Here is a 19,705-nt window from a genome sequence, read left to right on the forward strand (position 1 = left end):
GGAGCTGGCCGTGACACAGCTGCCTTGGCGACCTCTTGCTCCTCCTCTGCCTTGGCCTTGGGCTTCCACTTGTTCCCCTGTGACATTTGGGAATGCTCTCAGTAGCGCGTCTACCAACGTGCGCTTGTACTCGCGCATCTTCCTATCACGCTCCAGTGCAGGAAGTAAGGTGGGCACATTGTCTTTGTAGCGTGGATCCAGCAGGGTGGCAACCCAGTAGTCCGCACAGGTTAAAATGTGGGCAACTCTGCTGTCGTTGCGCAGGCACTGCAGCATGTAGTCGCTCATGTGTGCCAGGCTGCCCAGGGGTAAGGACAAGCTGTCCTCTGTGGGAGGCGTATCGTCATCGTCCTGCCTTTCCCCCCAGCCACGCACCAGTGATGGACCCGAGCTGCGTTGGGTGCCACCCCGCTGTGACCATGCTTCATCCTCATCCTCCTCCACCTCCTCCTCATCCTCGTCCTCCTCGTCCTCCAGTAGTGGGCCCTGGCTGGCCACATTTGTACCTGGCCTCTGCTGTTGCCAAAAACCTCCCTCTGAGTCACTTCGAAGAGACTGGCCTGAAAGTGCTAAAAATGACCCCTCTTCCTCCTCCTCCTCCTCCTCCTGGGCCACCTCCTCTTCCATCATCGCCCTAAGTGTTTTCTCAAGGAGACATAGAAGTGGTATTGTAACGCTGATAACGGTGTCATCGCCACTGGCCATGTTGGTGGAGTACTCGAAACAGCGCAACAGGGCACACAGGTCTCGCATGGAGGCCCAGTCATTGGTGGTGAAGTGGTGCTGTTCTGTAGTGCGACTGACCCGTGCGTGCTGCAGCTGAAACTCCACTATGGCCTGCTGCTGCTCGCACAGTCTGTCCAGCATGTGCAAGGTGGAGTTCCACCTGAGGCGGTGAGCGGGAAGGCCGAAGTTACGCTGTAGCGCAGACAGGCGAGCAGCAGCAGGATGTGAACGCCGGAAGCGCGAACAGACGGCCCGCACTTTATGCAGCAGCTCTGACATGTCGGGGTAGTTGTGAATGAACTTCTGCACCACCAAATTCAGCACATGCGCCAAGCAAGGGATGTGCGTCAAATTGGCTAGTCCCAGAGCTGCAACGAGATTTCGCCCATTATCACACACCACCAGGCCGGGCTTGAGGCTCACCGGCAGCAACCACTCGTCGGTCTGTTGTTCAATACCCCGCCACAACTCCTGTGCGGTGTGGGGCCTGTCCCCCAAACATATGAGTTTCAGAATGGCCTGCTGACGTTTACCCCGGGCTGTGCTGAAGTTGGTGGTGAAGGTGTGTGGCTGACTGGATGAGCAGGTGGAAGAAGAGGAGGAGGAAGCCGAGAAGGAGGAGGTGGCAACAGGAGGCAAAGAATGTTGCCCTGCGATCCTTGGCGGCGGAAGGACGTGCGCCAAACAGCTCTCCGCCTGGGGCCCAGCTGCCACTACATTTACCCAGTGTGCAGTTAGGGAGATATAGCGTCCCTGGCCGTGCTTACTGGTCCACGTATCTGTGGTTAGGTGGACCTTGCTACAGATGGCGTTGCGCAGTGCACACTTGATTTTATCGGATACTTGGTTGTGCAGGGAAGGCACGGCTCTCTTGGAGAAGTAGTGCCGGCTGGGAACAACATACTGTGGGACAGCAAGCGACATGAGCTGTTTGAAGCTGTCTGTGTCCACCAGCCTAAATGACAGCATTTCATAGGCCAGTAGTTTAGAAATGCTGGCATTCAGGGCCAGGGATCGAGGGTGGCTAGGTGGGAATTTACGCTTTCTATCAAATGTTTGTGAGATGGAGAGCTGAACGCTGGCGTGTGACATGGTTGAGACGCTTGGTGACGGAGGTGGTGGTGGTGGTGTTGGTGGTACATCCCCTGTTTGCTGGGCGGCAGGTGCCAACGTTCCTCCAGAGGCGGAGGAAGAGGCCGAGGCGGCAGCAGCAGAATAGGCCGAGGCGGCAGCAGCAGAAGAGGTAGCAGGGGGAGCCTGAGTGACTTCCTTGGTTTTAAGGTGTTTACTCCACTGCAGTTCATGCTTTGCATGCAGGTGCCTGGTCATGCAGGTTGTGCTCAGGTTCAGAACGTTAATGCCTCGCTTCAGGCTCTGATGGCACAGCGTGCAAACCACTCGGGTCTTGTCGTCAGCACATTGTTTGAAGAAGTGCCATGCCAGGGAACTCCTTGAAGCTGCCTTTGGGGTGCTCGGTCCCAGATGGCGGCGGTCAGTAGCAGGCGGAGTCTCTTGGCGGCGGGTGTTCTGCTTTTGCCCACTGCTCCCTCTTTTGCTACGCTGTTGGCTCGGTCTCACCACTGCCTCTTCCTCCGAACTGTGAAAGTCAGTGGCACGACCTTCATTCCATGTGGGGTCTAGGACCTCATCGTCCCCTGCATCGTCTTCCACCCAGTCTTGATCCCTGACCTCCTGTTCAGTCTGCACACTGCAGAAAGACGCAGCAGTTGGCACCTGTGTTTCGTCATCATCAGAGACATGCTGAGGTGGTATTCCCATGTCCTCATCATCAGGAAACATAAGTGGTTGTGCGTCAGTGCATTCTATGTCTTTCACCGCTGGGGAAGGGCTAGGTGGATGCCCTTGGGAAACCCTGCCAGCGGAGTCTTCAAACAGCATAAGAGACTGCTGCATAACTTGAGGCTGAGACAGTTTCCCTGGTATGCATGGGGGTGATGTGACAGACTGATGGGGTTGGTTTTCAGGCGCCATCTGTGCGCTTTCTGCAGAAGACTGGGTGGGAGATAATGTGAACGTGCTGGATCCACTGTCGGCCACCCAATTGACTAATGCCTGTACCTGCTCAGGCCTTACCATCCTTAGAACGGCATTGGGCCCCACCATATATCGCTGTAAATTCTGGCGGCTACTGGGACCTGAGGTAGTTGGTACACTAGGACGTGTGGATGTGGCAGAACGGCCACGTCCTCTCCCAGCACCAGAGGGTCCACTAACACCACCACGACCATGTCCACGTCCGCGTCCCTTACTAGATGTTTTTCTCATTGTTATGGTTCACCACAACAACAAATATATTATTTGGCCCAATGTATTGTATTCAAATTCAGCGGGATATAAATTTGAGGCCTAGTATTTAGGCGCTGGGTGACCGGTATGGATTTAGTGACAGAATTAGACTTGGAAATGCACAGAAGCGTGTGTGTGTGAAGTTATTCTGAATGACCCAATGTGCACCTTGAATATTATATACCCTTTTAGGGATAGATTTCAAATAGCTCTGATATAGCAGAAACCACTAAATTATGAAATTGCTAAATTGGGAATTGTATTTCAACCCAGAACAAAAAATGTGCTTTGACGGACACTAAATAACTTTCCCAGCCACAACAGGACAGCGTTAACGAGAGATTTAGCAGGATATAAATTTGAGGCCTAGTATTTAGGCGCTGGGTGACCGGTATGGATTTAGTGACAGAATTAGACTTGGAAATGCACAGAAGCGTGTGTGTGTGAAGTTATTCTGAATGACCCAATGTGCACCTTGAATATTATATACCCTTTTAGGGATAGATTTCAAATAGCTCTGATATAGCAGAAACCACTAAATTATGAAATTGCTAAATTGGGAATTGTATTTCAACCCAGAACAAGAAATGTGCTTGAACGGACACTAAATAACTCGCCCAGCTACAGCACTAAGGACAGATTTAGCTGGATATAAATTTGAGGCCTAGTATTTAGGCGCTGGGTGACAGGTATGGGTTTAGTGACAGAATTAGACTTGGAAATGCACAGTAGCGGGTGTGTGTGAAGTTATTCTGAATGACCCAATGTGCACCTTGAATATTATATACCCTTTTAGGGATAGATTTCAAATAGCTCTGATATAGCAGAAACCACTAAATTATGAAATTGCTAAATTGGGAATTGTATTTCAACCCAGAACAAAAAATGTGCTTTGACGGACACTAAATAACTTTCCCAGCCACAACAGGACAGCGTTAACGAGAGATTTAGCAGGATATAAATTTGAGGCCTAGTATTTAGGCGCTGGGTGACAGGTATGGGTTTAGTGACAGAATTAGACTTAGAAATACACAGTAGCGGGTGTGTGTGAAGTTATTCTGAATGACCCAATGTGCACCTTGAATATTATATACCCTTTTAGGGATAGATTTCAAATAGCTCTGATATAGCAGAAACCACTAAATTATGAAATTGCTAAATTGGGAATTGTATTTCAACCCAGAACAAAAAATGTGCTTTGACGGACACTAAATAACTTTCCCAGCCACAACAGGACAGCGTTAACGAGAGATTTAGCAGGATATAAATTTGAGGCCTAGTATTTAGGCGCTGGGTGACAGGTATGGGTTTAGTGACAGAATTAGACTTAGAAATACACAGTAGCGGGTGTGTGTGAAGTTATTCTGAATGACCCAATGTGCACCTTGAATATTATATACCCTTTTAGGGATAGATTTCAAATAGCTCTGATATAGCAGAAACCACTAAATTATGAAATTGCTAAATTGGGAATTGTATTTCAACCCAGAACAAAAAATGTGCTTTGACGGACACTAAATAACTTTCCCAGCCACAACAGGACAGCGTTAACGAGAGATTTAGCAGGATATAAATTTGAGGCCTAGTATTTAGGCGCTGGGTGACAGGTATGGGTTTAGTGACAGAATTAGACTTAGAAATACACAGTAGCGGGTGTGTGTGAAGTTATTCTGAATGACCCAATGTGCACCTTGAATATTATATACCCTTTTAGGGATAGATTTCAAATAGCTCTGATATAGCAGAAACCACTAAATTATGAAATTGCTAAATTGGGAATTGTATTTCAACCCAGAACAAGAAATGTGCTTGAACGGACACTAAATAACTCGCCCAGCTACAGCACTAAGGACAGATTTAGCTGGATATAAATTTGAGGCCTAGTATTTAGGCGCTGGGTGACAGGTATGGGTTTAGTGACAGAATTAGACTTGGAAATGCACAGTAGCGGGTGTGTGAAGTTATTCTGAATGTCCCTATGTGCACCTTCAATATGATCTACCCTTTTAGGGATAGATTTCAAATAGCTCTGATATAGCAGAAACCACTAAATTATGAAATTGCTAAATTGGGAATTGTATTTCAACCCAGAACAAGAAATGTGCTTGAACGGACACTAAATAACTCGCCCAGCTACAGCACTAACGACAGATTTAGCTGGATATGAATTTGAGGCCTAGTATTTAGGCGCTGGGTGACAGGTATGGGTTAAGTGACAGAATTAGACTTGGAAATGCACAGTAGCGGGTGTGTGAAGTTATTCTGAATGACCCTATGTGCACCTTGAATATTATATACCCTTTTAGGGATAGATTTCAAATAGCTCTGATACAGCAGAAACCACTAAATTTTTAAATTGCTAAATTGGGAATTGTATTTCAACCCAGAACAAAAAATGTGCTTTGACGGACACTAAATAACTTTCCCAGCCACAACAGGACAGCGGTAACGAGAGATTTAGCGGGATATAAATTTGAGGCCTAGTATTTAGGCGCTGGGTGACCGGTATGGATTTAGTGACAGAATTAGACTGGGATATGGCCAAAAAATAACCACACTATTGCTGGTTAAATGCACTTGGTGATGGGCGCAGCTTGCCCCTGATGTAGTATATGGCCAAAAAATGAACAGACTATTGCTGGTTAAATGCACTTGGTGTCACAGCTTGACCAACCACACTACTGAGGGTTAAATGCACTTGGTGACGGGCGCAGCTTGCCCCTGATGTAGTATATGGCCAAAAAATGAACAGACTATTGCTGGTTAAATGCACTTGGTGACGGGCGCAGCTTGCCCCTGATTTAGTATATGGCCAAAAAATGAACAGACTATTGCTGGTTAAATGCACTTGGTGTGATAGCTTGACCAACCACACTACTGAGGGTTAAATGCACTTGGTGACGGGCGCAGCTTGCCCCTGATGTAGTATATGGCCAAAAAATAAACAGACTATTGCTGGTTAAATGCACTTGGTGTGACAGCTTCACCCTGATGTAGGCTTTAGCCAAAAAACAAACGCACCATTGAGGGTTAAATGCACTTGGTGACAGGCGCAGCTTGCCCCTGATGTAGTATATGGCCAAAAAATAAACAGACTATTGCTGGTTAAATGCACTTGGTGTGACAGCTTCACCCTGATGTAGGCTTTAGCCAAAAAACAACCACACCATTGAGGGTTAAATGCACTTGGTCGCAGCTTGTGCTGGCGCACCACAAGACACAAAATGGCCGCCGATCACCCCAGAAAAATGTGACTGACAAACGGTCTGGGCAGCCTAAAAACAGTGAGCAATTGAGGATCAGCAGCTCAATGATCCACAGCTGCAGATCGATCAGTTAATCAAGTCCTTTGGAGGAGTTAATCTGCCTAATCTCGCCCTACTGTCGCAGCCGCAACCTCTCCCTACGCTAATCAGAGCAGAGTGACGGGCGGCGCTATGTGACTCCAGCTTAAATAGAGGCTGGGTCACATGGTGCTCTGGCCAATCACAGCCATGCCAATAGTAGGCATGGCTGTGATGGCCTCTTGGGGCAAGTAGTATGACGCTTGTTGATTGGCTGCTTTGCAGCCTTTCAAAAAGCGCCAAGAAAGCGTCACAAAAGCGCGAAGAAAGCGACGAACACCGAACCCGAACCCGGACTTTTACGAAAATGTCCGGGTTCGGGTCCGTGTCACGGACACCCCAAAATTCGGTACGAACCCGAACTATACAGTTCGAGTTCGCTCATCCCTAATTATGTACAGTAATAGTCACCTGCACACACAGATATCCCCCTAAAATAGCTAAAACTAAAAACAAACTAAAAACTACTTCCAAAAATATTCAGCTTTGATATTAATGAGTTTTTTGGGTTCATTGAGAACATGGTTGTTGTTCAATAATAAAATTAATCCTCAAAAATACAACTTGCCTAATAATTCTGCACTCCCTGTAAAGCTGATTCAATGGATGGAAATAATTCCTTGCATCAACATTTTAACCATTTCCCATTAGTTCCTAAATTAAAAGGGGAGCTTATGGAAAACATTTGTTGTGAACCCAGCTTTATAGGTTAGGGTATCCACTACACTTATCTGAATACACAGGCATAAGATGAAGCTCTTGGCCCCAAGCCACTAACTTGAATCCTAGGTAAGTACATTGCACAAGTTCAACTTAAAAGTCAAACCATCAGCAATGTTCTAAAAACATTGCAAATTGAAAAGTTGAAAAGACTAATATTACAATACTAATACTGATACTGCAATACTCTATACAATAAATAAGTAAATATCTAAAATATTCAATATTTTACCTGAAAAGAATGCTTCGGCTACTTCAGAAAATGGTCCAGGTCCAGCAGAGGTGTATGCTTGTACCTATAACACAATATAATCAATCTTAAATCAATACTTTCCTATTTGTATTGTTCTAAGACAGTTCACCATACGCTATAATCTTGATTTGTCAAGTAATGACAACTAACTATGGCTTCATTGCAAGGGTGAAGCGAGACAATTTATGTAGAGAGCTGAACTTTGATTAGGCCATAAATCTTCTGCGCTTGCGCCCGGCCGTGGTTACATCGCGCCTGCGTACAGACCCATGTAAAACCGATGTAACCACGGCCGGGCGCAAGCGCAGAAGATTAGACGTAAACGATGCCAGGAGGATTCAATTGCCCATGCGCAGGATCGTGACTGGGGAGAGTTGTAGCCGCCGCCCAGCGAAGTGAATATTGATGAGCTGGGCGGGGCTTCAGAACGGCAGTTGGGAGCAGCTGGCTGGGCGCATTTTGAGATGAAACGCCGCCCCTTGGGCAGATTGGTGACGAGACAGGCAAGTTATAAAACTTTCTTTTTCGGTATTTATAAGGTGGACAGGGGGGATACTTAGATGCTTTTAATAGACTGTATAAGACCTGTAATGTCATATATATAACTAAATATGCTGATTTTGCCTGTCAGTGTCCCTTTAAAGGCATTTTGGTTTAAACATTTAAAGGCAGTTTTGATACCTTATGTACTATAGCTTTCAAAGGAAGGTACTTTTAGCATCGTTTAGGACCTTATTACTCCAGGTTTACAAATGACAGACTGATAAACCTGTCCAATTCATTAAATAGTTAATTAGGTTTTACCTGAAACTGAAGAAGTAGTCCTGGACTTAGACCATAGAGCATAAATGACTTAGACAATGCTGTTGTGTTCACAGTAATCCATAGTCCAACGGTACTTTCATTAATTACTCTGTAGGAAACCGCGAAGTTTATCAATATGCCATTGCTCATCCTTGGAGCATCCCATCTCAACTCTGCGCCAGTGTCTGTTCTGTTAAATATGCTTGCATTTTGTAAACTATATACACGAGGATTTAAAGGTGGGGAAGGAACTGCAAAGAAAAACAGAGACAAATGGATCAACTTGAAAGAAAAGCTTTGTTGCTTTATTACACCATGTCACCTCTAATTAGCATATTGTCTAACCTATGAAACCAATATAATGAAAGATTTGTCTATTGCATCTAAAGATGGCCAAACCTGCCAATTTTGGTGCGGCAGGGTGAATATCTAATGTGTATAGGCTGTTGGATGTCAACATGCTCAATCCTTTTGTTCTTACTAGAGATAAGCCACCACTGTGCGGATGAGTGTAAATGCATATGAGTGTTCCTACAAATCTCTTTATACTGGCATCAACATGGATATGCAACCGCTGCACTCATTAATAGGCTGCAGCGGTCACATGTCCATGTTGACACATCATTTCTGAAGGTCAGTACACAGAGAACAGCACAGGGGACTCAAGCAGCATTAGATTAGTAAGATATAACTTATTTTATTATTTTATAACATTATTATTTTATAACATTTTAATTACTTCTTTTATTTTATAGCATTCTATATATATATATATATATATATATATATATATATATATATATATATATAATTTTTATTTAGGAGCTGGACAACTCCCAATTGTGACTTCAAACGGGGCGACTCATGTCAGTGAAATGTGCCATTAGCAGTATTACTAATTATTTTAAAATGTTATCACTTTTGTTAAAATTAGTTAGTCTTAAGATATTGCATATGGTTGTGTGTAACCAACTTTCAACGCCTATTATTTATTTAGTGACATGGCTATATTATGCATGCATGCTGCCATCTAGTGGTTACCTGACCATTTTTGATTCTCTACTGCTATATGCTAAGGTCTCTTCTTCTACCGAATAATATACCATAGATTGGTTTGTATTAGAAAACTGCACCCAGCACAAATAAGTTTCTCACTGTGTTACCGGTTTATCTCCTTTACCTATCCCTATTTCAAAAGTAAAACTGCTTTGTGAGTTAACATGAACCATAAAACAGAACTTTCCCATAATCTGTCTTACCTGACAACGCATTTCATTATCCTTAAAGGAATTGGACCATCTGGGCCATCAATATCAGATAGATGCGGATTCCACATCTGGAACTCGCTCCTATCTAGAGAACAGGACTACTGAAGTGAAGGACAGCGTATGGAGAGCAATGCATTTGTGAGACGGATCCGCATCCATTTGCATACAGATTGCCGGATCCGTCAGGCAATCCAGCAACGCAAGCTTGAAAGTACCCTAAGTGTAGCTACCTCTTCATTCAACACTATGGGATTGTGCAGTGACCAGGAACGGGTTCGTTCACGCCACTTTTAGTGCAGTAGCTAGGTCAGGTGGATAATATACCCTGAATTTGTTCATGACGCCAATTGCAGCGTGCGCAGGGTACTATCCCAGGGCCCTTCAAAGGTGTTATAATGCACGTACCAGATTAGGAATGCCAGAGTGGTGTAATGGCCTATAGTGTCTCTGTAGTTTGGTGGTAGTTGCGTCATGGTGTCTCCTACCTGGGTATGGCCGGACTCCTGGCTCACTTGCAATAAATTTGAGTGTAGTGATAGTAGGAGTAATAGAGGATTTTTGCAGAAGAAATGATGTCCAGACCTTTAGATGAAGTTCAAACATTTCTTTACTTGAAATAACTTGCATCCAAGCGGTGTACAGCTTTGGTCTCTTGGTCCCAGGAGGTTTTGTCAATCATTGGCAGGAATGAATACTTCTGCTTTAAATGTGGAGCTTGCAGGATAAAACGTCTGCTTTGTAGCTGTAACTGAGGCAGGATGAGCTTCTGCACTTATCTGGTACCTTCTGCTTTGTGGGGACAGACTAGCTGAGGAGGAATTGGCTTCTCCTAGGACTCTGGACTTATCTCACAGATGGATTCTCAGGGGATGCCTTCTTCCTGGAACTCTGGAGGTTGTCTGTAGTTTCTGCTTTCCTCATCCAGCTGAGCTGAAGGTGCTCTAGCTGGGTATATGGCCAAGTCTCAGCCGAAACTAGGTCCTTGCTGTCTTCCCTATGCAGGGGGTCTCCTGGACACTATCACACAGCCTTCCCCAACAGGGGTGGCTGGTACACTGACTAAACTTCCTTCTCCATCCAGACTGCAGGATGTGGGACCAACCCACTTCTCCACAGAGGGGGAACTAAGCTGGAATAAACCATTCCAGCTTAGATTCACTGAATACTAAACCATACTTGCCAATGAGTTGCTGCCACCTACTGGTAACCAGGCAAATTAAATGAACAATTGCATTTAACATGGATTTATATGCACATTTGTGGAAGACATAATGTAAATTATAGCTGATGACAGTACAAAGGCTCTTAGGAGATAGCAGCAGGGTAAAGGCGTGTAGTAACACAACTCTAGGGTGTTACAATTGCTGCATGCCTATTTTTGGAAATCCCATTGCAGTGAATGGAGGGTGGTGGCACATGTGTGGCTGCTCTCGTTTCACTTCGGGGGTCCCGTTCTGGAGATAAAAGTGGGTCTCGGATGTGGGACCCATACCTATATGACATTCATGGCAATACCCCTTTAAATAGTACACATATGGAGATTTTGAGTCACATGTTAACTAAACATGACACACTGGCTATAATTTCCAGATTCTCATGTGTCAATTCTAACTTTGATAAATCAACCATTGTGGTTCCCCCTTTTTAGTAAACCCCATGCATCATTATTAAGAGTTTAGCTGGTGATTTGAGAGGCTGTGGCAGGAATCATACCACCAAATCTACTGTCCATGCTATAGATTCTGCCTTAGGATAGCCTATGAATAGAGACTTTTTGTTAGTGTGTTGCTAGAATATTAACTGGTAAGATAATATTTTAGCAGTCACAGATTTGAAACACTTTATAGCAGAATAATTATTTTCTAAAGACTAAATTGTATTATTATTCAGTTATGTTGTTACATTTGCCTCATTTCATCTGTTGTCTTCTGAGCCATACTGCCACCATTAATCACCTCCCTTGAATTGCTTTAACCCCTATTGTCAATGCTTCTGTTATTCCTATGGTTTAGGGCACCTAAAGTGACAGCGGCATGAAATTTTCAGTTTAGGCTTATAAAAGATCTATTGTTTGTCTAGATCAACGGCAACATTTAATTATCAACACAAGTTAAGTTTTCAGAATTGTGTCTCTATAGCTATAAACACTTTGGCAAGTTATCAAGGTAATGGAAAATTATTTTGCTTTATAAACAAGTATGGAGGACATGAGTGACATATTACAAGGAGAAACCTCTAGAACAGTGCATTTAACGCATTAATGACCCTAACACAGTGGATTTTGTCAGTCATGTAAAAAAGCTAAAATACTGATCAATACAAAAACAACAGGAAATGGTGTATGCTCATAATAGAGATGCTTTCTGCTTGTATTAAAAGGCAAATCAATGGCATCTGATCATCCTGACTTTTCATGTGGAATAAAGCCAATTATATTCATGGGTATGAGCCAACAATTCTCTGAATATGAGCCAACTGGCTTCAATTCAATATAACAGTGGAAAGTGTTGAAAAAGTGATAATTCTATGAATACATAATAAAAGGGTGATGTAATACCTTCTTCTGGTGCGTGGAGAGTCAGTGAGGTGGTAGGTCCTCTTGCCCAATATGTGTGGGGAGTGACAGCAAAATCAAATTCTGTATATGGTTCCAGGCCTTTTACAGCATAGAATGAATCGGTAAATGTTTCAGGTGTTAGACAGTCGTTATATCTTGCTCTGAGCTTAAAAACATAAACATATTAATAATGAATGCTCATTTGGGCAGACTTCCTCTACAAACTCAGTACTAGATAAAGATATTACCAGCAGCACTGTGTATGGGGAAGGGGAGCTATTCTGTGTAATTACTACATGGCACTACTGTTTGATTGGTGGCACTACAGTAATTCCCTAATTAAATATTAAATATTGAAGGTACAGTGCCTTAAAAAGGTATTCATACCCCTTAAACCTTTTCACATTTTTTTCACATTACACCCATAAACTTAAATGTATTTAATTGGGATTTTATGTTTTAAATTTTTTTATTTTTAAATGTTTTAAAATCTGAAAGTGTGGCATGCATTTGTATTCAGCCCCCTAAATAAAATCCAGTGTGACCAATTGCCTTCAGAAGTCACCTAATCAGTAAATAGAGTCCACCTGTGTGTAATTTATTCTCAGTATAACAGCTACAGCTGTTCTGTGAAAGGCTCAGAGGTTTGTTAGAGAAAATGAGTGATCAAACAGCATCATGAAAACCAAGGAACACACCAGACAGGTCAGGGATGAAGTTGTGGAGAAGTGTAAAGCAGGGTTAGCTTATTAAAAAAAATATCCTAAACCCTGAAGATCTCAGGGAGCACTGTTCAATCCATCATCTGAAAATGGAAGGAGTATGGCACAACTGCAATCCTACCAAGACATGGCCATCCACCTAAACTGATAGCCCTGGCAAGGAGAGCAGTAATTAGAGAAGCAGACTAAAGTCCCATGGTCACTATGGAGGAGCTGTAGAGATCCACAGCTCAGGTGGGAGAATCTGTCCACAGGACGACTATTAGTTATCTACTCCATAAATCTGGCCTTTACGGAAGGGAGGCAAGAAAAAATGTATTTTCAAAGCAAATCACAGTTTTTATTTTTTTACTGCGTCCACCTGAGGTGGTAGATCATGTGATTTTTTTTTAGAGTCGGTCATTACGGATGTGACAATACTTAATATGTCATAGTAACATAGTAACAGTTTATAAGGCTGAAAAAAGACATCTGTCTATCCAGTTCAGCCTGTAATCCTGCAAGTTGTTTTTTATGTATTAATTATTTTTTTATATACACAATTGTATGGTGAAGGGGCTTTTTTTAAAAATTTACTTGAAATTTTCATTTTTTATTATTAAAAAACATTTTTATTTTATTTAACTTTTTATATTTTTCCCACTGTGGGACTTCAACTTTCCAGGGTTTGATCCCTGTTTCAATTCAGTACATTCTGTATTGTATTGCATTGAAGTTTCAGCATCTTAGGGTGGGTTCACATCACGTTTTATGCCCCCGTTTGACATACAGTACAGACCAAAAGTTTGGACACACCTTCTCATTCAAAGAGTTTTCTTTATTTTCATGACAATGAAAATTGTATATTCACACTGAAGGCATCAAAAACTATGAATTAACACATGTGGAATTATATACATAACAAAAAAGTGTGAAACAACTGAAAATATGTCATATTCTAGGTTCTTCAAAGTAGCCACCTTTTGCTTTGATTACTGCTTTGCACACTCTTGGAATTCTCTTGATGAGCTCCAAGAGGTAGTCACCTGAAATGGTCTTCCAACAGTCTTGAAGGAGTTTCCAGAGATGCTTAGCACTTGTTGGCCCTTTTGCCTTCACTCTGCGGTCCAGCTCACCCCAAACCATCTCGATTGGGTTCAGGTCCGGTGACTGTGGAGGCCAGGTCATCTGGTGCAGCTCCCCATCACTCTCCTTCATGGTCAAATAGCCCTTACACAGCCTGCAGATGTGTTTGGGGTCATTGTCCTGTTGAAAAATGAATGATGGTCCAACTAAACGCAAACCGGATGGAATAGCATGCCGCTGCAAGATGCTGTGGTAGCCATGCTGGTTCAGTATGCCTTCAATTTTGAATAAATCCCCAACAGTGTCACCAGCAAAGCACCCCCCACACCATCACACCTCCTCCTCCATGCTTCATGGTGGGAACCAGGCATGTAGAGTCCATCCGTTCACCTTTTCTGCACAAAGACACGGTGGTTGGAACCAAAGATCTCAAATTTGGACTCATCAGACCAAAGCACAGATTTCCACTGGTCTAATGTCCATTCCTTGTGTTCTTTAGCCCAAACAAGTCTCGTCTGCTTGTTGCCTGTCCTTAGCAGTGGTTTCCTAGCAGATATTCTACCATGAAGGCCTGATTCACACAGTCTCCTCTTAACAGTTGTTCTACAGATGTGTCTGCTGCTAGAACTCTGTGTGGCATTGACCTGGTCTCTAATCTGAGCTGCTGTTAACCTGCGATTTCTGAGGCTGGTGACTCGGATGAACTTATCCTCCGCAGCAGAGGTGACTCTTGGTCTTCCTTTCCTGGGGTGGTCCGCATGTGAGCCAGTTTCTTTGTAGCGCTTGATGGTTTTTGTGACTGCACTTGGGGACACTTTCAAAGTTTTCCCAATTTTTCAGACTGACTGACCTTCATTTCTTAAAGTAATGATGGCCACTCGTTTTTCTTTACAAATTCTAACAGTCTATTCAGTAGGACTATCAGCTGTGTATCCACCTGACTTCTCCACAACGCAACTGATGGTCCCAACCCCATTTATAAGGCAAGAAATCCCACTTATTAAACCTGACAGGGCACACCTGTGAAGTGAAAACCATTTCAGGTGACTACCTCTTGAAGCTCATCAAGAGAATGCCAAGAGTGTGCAAAGCAGTAATCAAAGCAAAAGGTGGCTACTTTGAAGAACCTAGAATATGACATATTTTCAGTTGTTTCACATTTTTTTGTTATGTATATAATTCCACATGTGTTTATTCATAGTTTTGATGCCTTCAGTGTGAATCTACAATTTTCATAGTCATGAAAATAAAGAAAACTGTTTGAATGAGAAGGTGTGTCCAAACTTTTGGTCTGTACTGTTTATGTTACAAAAAAAGGATACAAAAACGCAGCACAAAACATTCTTTTATCCTACACAGTCACAGACAATGGTAAAAAAAAACTATACGTTTTTTTTTACAATGGAACTCTATAGTGAACAGATTCCACTGTATGGCATCAGTCTAAGGCATCCGTTTAACATATACTTTTTTTTGTATACGTTAAAAGGATGTGAAAAACGTGATGTGAATCCACCCTTACACAGTACGATGCTGACTGTTGACTAGAAGACACAGCTTGGGATCTGGATCTCCTGGGCTTCCGTAGTTGGCAGGCTCCCATGCCTGTGTAAGGTATCGGGCCTGCCATAGGAACCATAGGCTCCCTGTCACCATAGTGCAGAGAACCATGGAGTCAGAGAAAGCAGCCTCCTGCTGTAAATCCCGCTGAACGTTGCATGTGAAGGGTTAAAGAGGTTGTCCAGTTCCAAAATCAAAGTTTTTTTATGTGCTCCTAACACTCCTCACCATGCATACATATGCCCCCAATACCTATTTTTCATGTCTGAGCTTTCCTTCCCTCTGGAAGACATCACATTATCCGGGCAGATCTGTTTACTTTCTCCTTCTTGTTTTGTTGAATACATAACTTTATTGATACACAATCCTGGCTGCACTGCACAGAGATGAGTCACAGGCTGGACACGCCCCCAGTTCCACCCACTACAACTCCTGTGTCCATGTTACTACACCCAGACAGGAATCTACTTCTCACTCAGTATCTAAATCCCATTAATGACTGTCCACGGGCTCTGCCCTCACATGTGTATCTAATCCTATTCTGTGTGATACAGCCTGCTGAGCTGTGTATTTAATCCCATCACTGACCGTCTGCAGGCTCTCCCATCACCATCTCCAGAGTGTAATAAACACATCATATCCAAACACATCTGTATCTAATCCTATCCTGTGTGATACAGCCTGCTGAGCTGTGTATCTAATCCCATCACTGACCGTCCACAGGTTCTTTCCTCACTATCTCCAAAGTGTGATAAACAGCTAGAATCAGCCAGCGCATCCAATCACATCTGTATCTAATCCTATCCTGTGTGTGTGCCTGATACACATCCTGTTGTGTGTGATACTGCCTGCTGAAGTGTATATCTAATCCTATCTACTATGATACTGCCTACTGAAGTGTGTATCTAATCCCATCTTCTACGATACAGCGTGCTAAAATGTGTATCCAGTTCCATTTTGTATGATACTGCCTGCTGAGCTGTGTATCCAATCCCATTTTGTATGACACAGCCTGCTGAGTGGTGTATCTAAGCCTATCTTCTATGACCATGCCTGCTGAGCTGTGTATCTAAACCCTTATGCACACAACCGTATCCATTTTGCAATCCACAATTCTGGCAGTCCCATTGAGTTCTATGGATTTGAGGTCCTCATTTTGAAGACCAGAATAGGACATTTTCTGTCTTTACTGGCACTGACATACGGATGTAAAAAACACACTGATGACGTCCATGTGCTTTCCACATCCGTATGTCAGTTCTGCGAAAGATAGAATATGTCCTATTCTGGTCCTCATAATGCAGATCTACAACCCATAGAACTAAATAACATTATTTAGTGGATCCGTGACTTGCAGACCGCAAAACAGATACGGTTCTGTGCACAAGCCCTATCACTTATACTCAGCGCCCATAACAGTGACATCCACAGTGCCCCCATAACAGTGACGTCCACAGTGCCCCATAACAGTAACATCCACATTGCCGCCATAACAGTGACATCCACAGTGCCCCCATAACAGTGACGTCCACAGTGCCCCCATAACAGTGACGTCCACAGTGCCCCATAACAGTGACATCCTCAGTACCCCAATAACAGTGACATCCACAGTGCCCCATAACAGTGCTATCCAGTGTCCCTAGTGCCATCTATTGCCTGCATTGTGCCATTCATCACCCCCTTCGGCCATCCAGTACCCCCTTGTGCCATCCAGTGCCCCCCTTGTGCCATCCAGTTCCCCTATTGTGCCAACTATTGCCCCCTTATGCCATCCAGTGCCCCCTTGTGCCATCAAGTGCCCCCTAGTGCCATCAATTGACCCCCTTGTGCCATCCAGATCCCCTATTGTGCCAACTATTGCACCCTTGTGCCATCCATTGCCACATTGTGCCATTCATTACACCCTTGTGCCTTCCAGTTCCCCTATTGCGCCAACCATTACCCCCTTGTGCCAACCATTACCCCCTTGTGCCATCCAGTGCCACCTTTGTGCCATCCAGTGCCCCCTGTGCAGTGGCGACTCTAGGAACAATATATAGGGAGCACATAAGATACCACAGTCAAAAATGGGGGGGGCACTAATAATTTTCACCACTTAATCATACTATTGAAAAAACTAAATAGGTATATATAAATAAGATTACAAAATATGAGAGTATTGCGCTATGCAGGGATACTTTATTATTGTACTAACCTAATACAGATGACGGTTTGATTGGTACTATTTTGGGGGGCATATGACTTTTTGATCGCTTGGTATTACACTTTTTGTAATGTAAGGTGACAAAGCATGGCTTTTTTGTCACATTTTTAATTTTTTTATTTTTTATGGTGTTTACCTGAGGGGTTAAAGGGGTTGTCCAGGTTCAGAGCTGAACCTGGACATACCTCCATTTTCACCCCGGCAGCCCCCCTGACATGAGCATCGGAGCAGTTCATGCTCCGATGCTCTCCTTTGCCCTGCGCTAAATCGCGCAGGGCAAAGGCATTTTTCTGAGTTCCGGTGACATACCGGGCTCTCTATGGGGCTGACAGGCAGCCCGGTGACGTCACCGGCACTGATGGGCGGGATTTGGCTCTGCCCTAGCCAGTAAAACGGCTAGGGCAGAGCTAAAGCCCGCCCCTCAGAGCCGGTGACGTCACCGAACACACTGCTGGGCGGAAGTTACCGCCCGGCAGTGTGTTATTGAAAACACAAGAGCCTGTGCCCTGCGCGATCTAGCGCAGGGCACGGGAGCGCATCGGAGCATGAGATGCTCCGATGCCAGGCTCAGGAGGGCTGCCGGGGTGAAAATAAGGGTATGTCCGGGTTCAGCTCTGAACCCGGACAACCCCTTTAAGTCATGTGATATTTTTATAGAGCATATTTTAGTATCTTCATTGTCTGAGAGTGATAGCTTTTTCATTTTTCGACCGATTGTCTTAGGTAGGTCTCATTATTTGCGGGATATGATGGTGGTTTGAGTGCTATTTTTGGGGGGGCATACGCCTTTTTGATCGCTTGGTATTCCACTTTTTGTGATGTAAAGTGACAAAAATTGCTTTTTTTACACTTTTTTTATTAGATTTTTTATGGTGTTCATCTGAGGGGTTAGGTCATGTGATATTTTTATAGAGCAGGTACCTACGTACGCGGCAATACCTAATATGTATAATTTTTTATATATTTTCATTTAACACAATAAAAGCATTTTAGAAAAAAAAAAAACATGTTTTAGTGTCTCCATAGTCTCATATATATATATATATATATATATATATTTTATTTATTTTTTTGGGCGATTGTCATGATCATGTAGGAGCTCATTTTTTGCGGGATGAGGTGATGGTTTGATTGGTACCATTTTGGCGTACATACGACTTTTTTGATCACTTTTATTACCTTTGTTGGGAAGTGAGGTGGGCAAAATTTGAATTTCATCATAGTTTTTTCTTTTTTTTTTATGGCATTCACTGCGCGGGGAAAGTAACATGACCCTTTCAGAGATCAGATCGTTACAGACGCGGTGATATCAAACATATGTAGTGTATTTTATTTTTTTAATTTTTAATAAGCGATAAATGTATAATGTATAATATAAGAAGAAATTCCTATTTTTATTTTTTTCTGATGCCTATATAATACCCTAAAGTACACTATATAGTGTACTGTAGTGTATTGTGTAGTAGTGTAGAAGTGTATAGAGTACCCTAAAGTACACTATATAGTGTACTGTAGTAGCGTATTGTGACTTTACACTAGCCTTTACACTAGCTGCCTTTAACAGAAGCCTGATCCGGCTTACCTATACCATGGCAAGCCGGAAGCCTGTGAAGGTGTCCGGTTACTATAGTAACCATCGGATGCTGCCACAACAGAGCAGCGGCTGATGAGGGAGGGAGCCCCCTTCCCTTTGTGATCCCGTTATGTATCAGGTACACAGCAGCGCCCAATGGGAGAGGGAGGGAGCTCCCTGCCTGTTATCCCCTTCCATACAGCGGTCCCTATGGGTTAAGGGGTTAAACGGCTGACACAGGGGTTAAACGGCGAACCGCTCGGCCATCCTGAAAATGGGGGAAGGGGGGGTCTCGTGCCCTATGGACCACGGCACAGAAGGGGTTAAATGGCTGACACAGGGGTTAAAACGGCAAACCGCCCGGCCATCCAGAAAATTTGGAGGGGACACATTGAGGGCTGCGGGGGGATTTTATATAAATTTTAGAAGGTTCTGATTCCCGCAGTCACGGACTGTGGGGATCAGAACCTGTCAGCCGGCATTAGGATCATCTGATTGGCGGGAGGGCAAGGGATAACCTAGGGGGGCAATTGCCCCCCTGTAGCGATGACTATTGCCCTGTGACATGTGCAGCATAGAGATCTGCCTCTGTGGCTGATCGCT

At 43.7% G+C, this 19,705-nt stretch overlaps 1 protein-coding gene across 1 annotated transcript in view; it reads right to left on the minus strand.

The window, feature by feature from the left end:
* Positions 1-19,705, minus strand: part of ROS1 (ROS proto-oncogene 1, receptor tyrosine kinase) — a 256,125-nt gene that overhangs the window by 163,754 nt on the left and 72,666 nt on the right. The window contains exons 18-20 of the mRNA XM_044291160.1: positions 11,980-12,145; positions 8,155-8,405; positions 7,330-7,393 (exon numbers count right to left, since the gene is read on the minus strand). Of these exons, the coding sequence (XP_044147095.1) occupies positions 7,330-7,393; positions 8,155-8,405; positions 11,980-12,145 (481 nt within the window). The remainder of the gene's footprint in view (positions 1-7,329; positions 7,394-8,154; positions 8,406-11,979; positions 12,146-19,705) is intronic.

This window comes from Bufo gargarizans, chromosome 4, assembly GCF_014858855.1.
Source record: "Bufo gargarizans isolate SCDJY-AF-19 chromosome 4, ASM1485885v1, whole genome shotgun sequence".
Taxonomy (NCBI): Eukaryota; Metazoa; Chordata; class Amphibia; order Anura; family Bufonidae; genus Bufo; species Bufo gargarizans.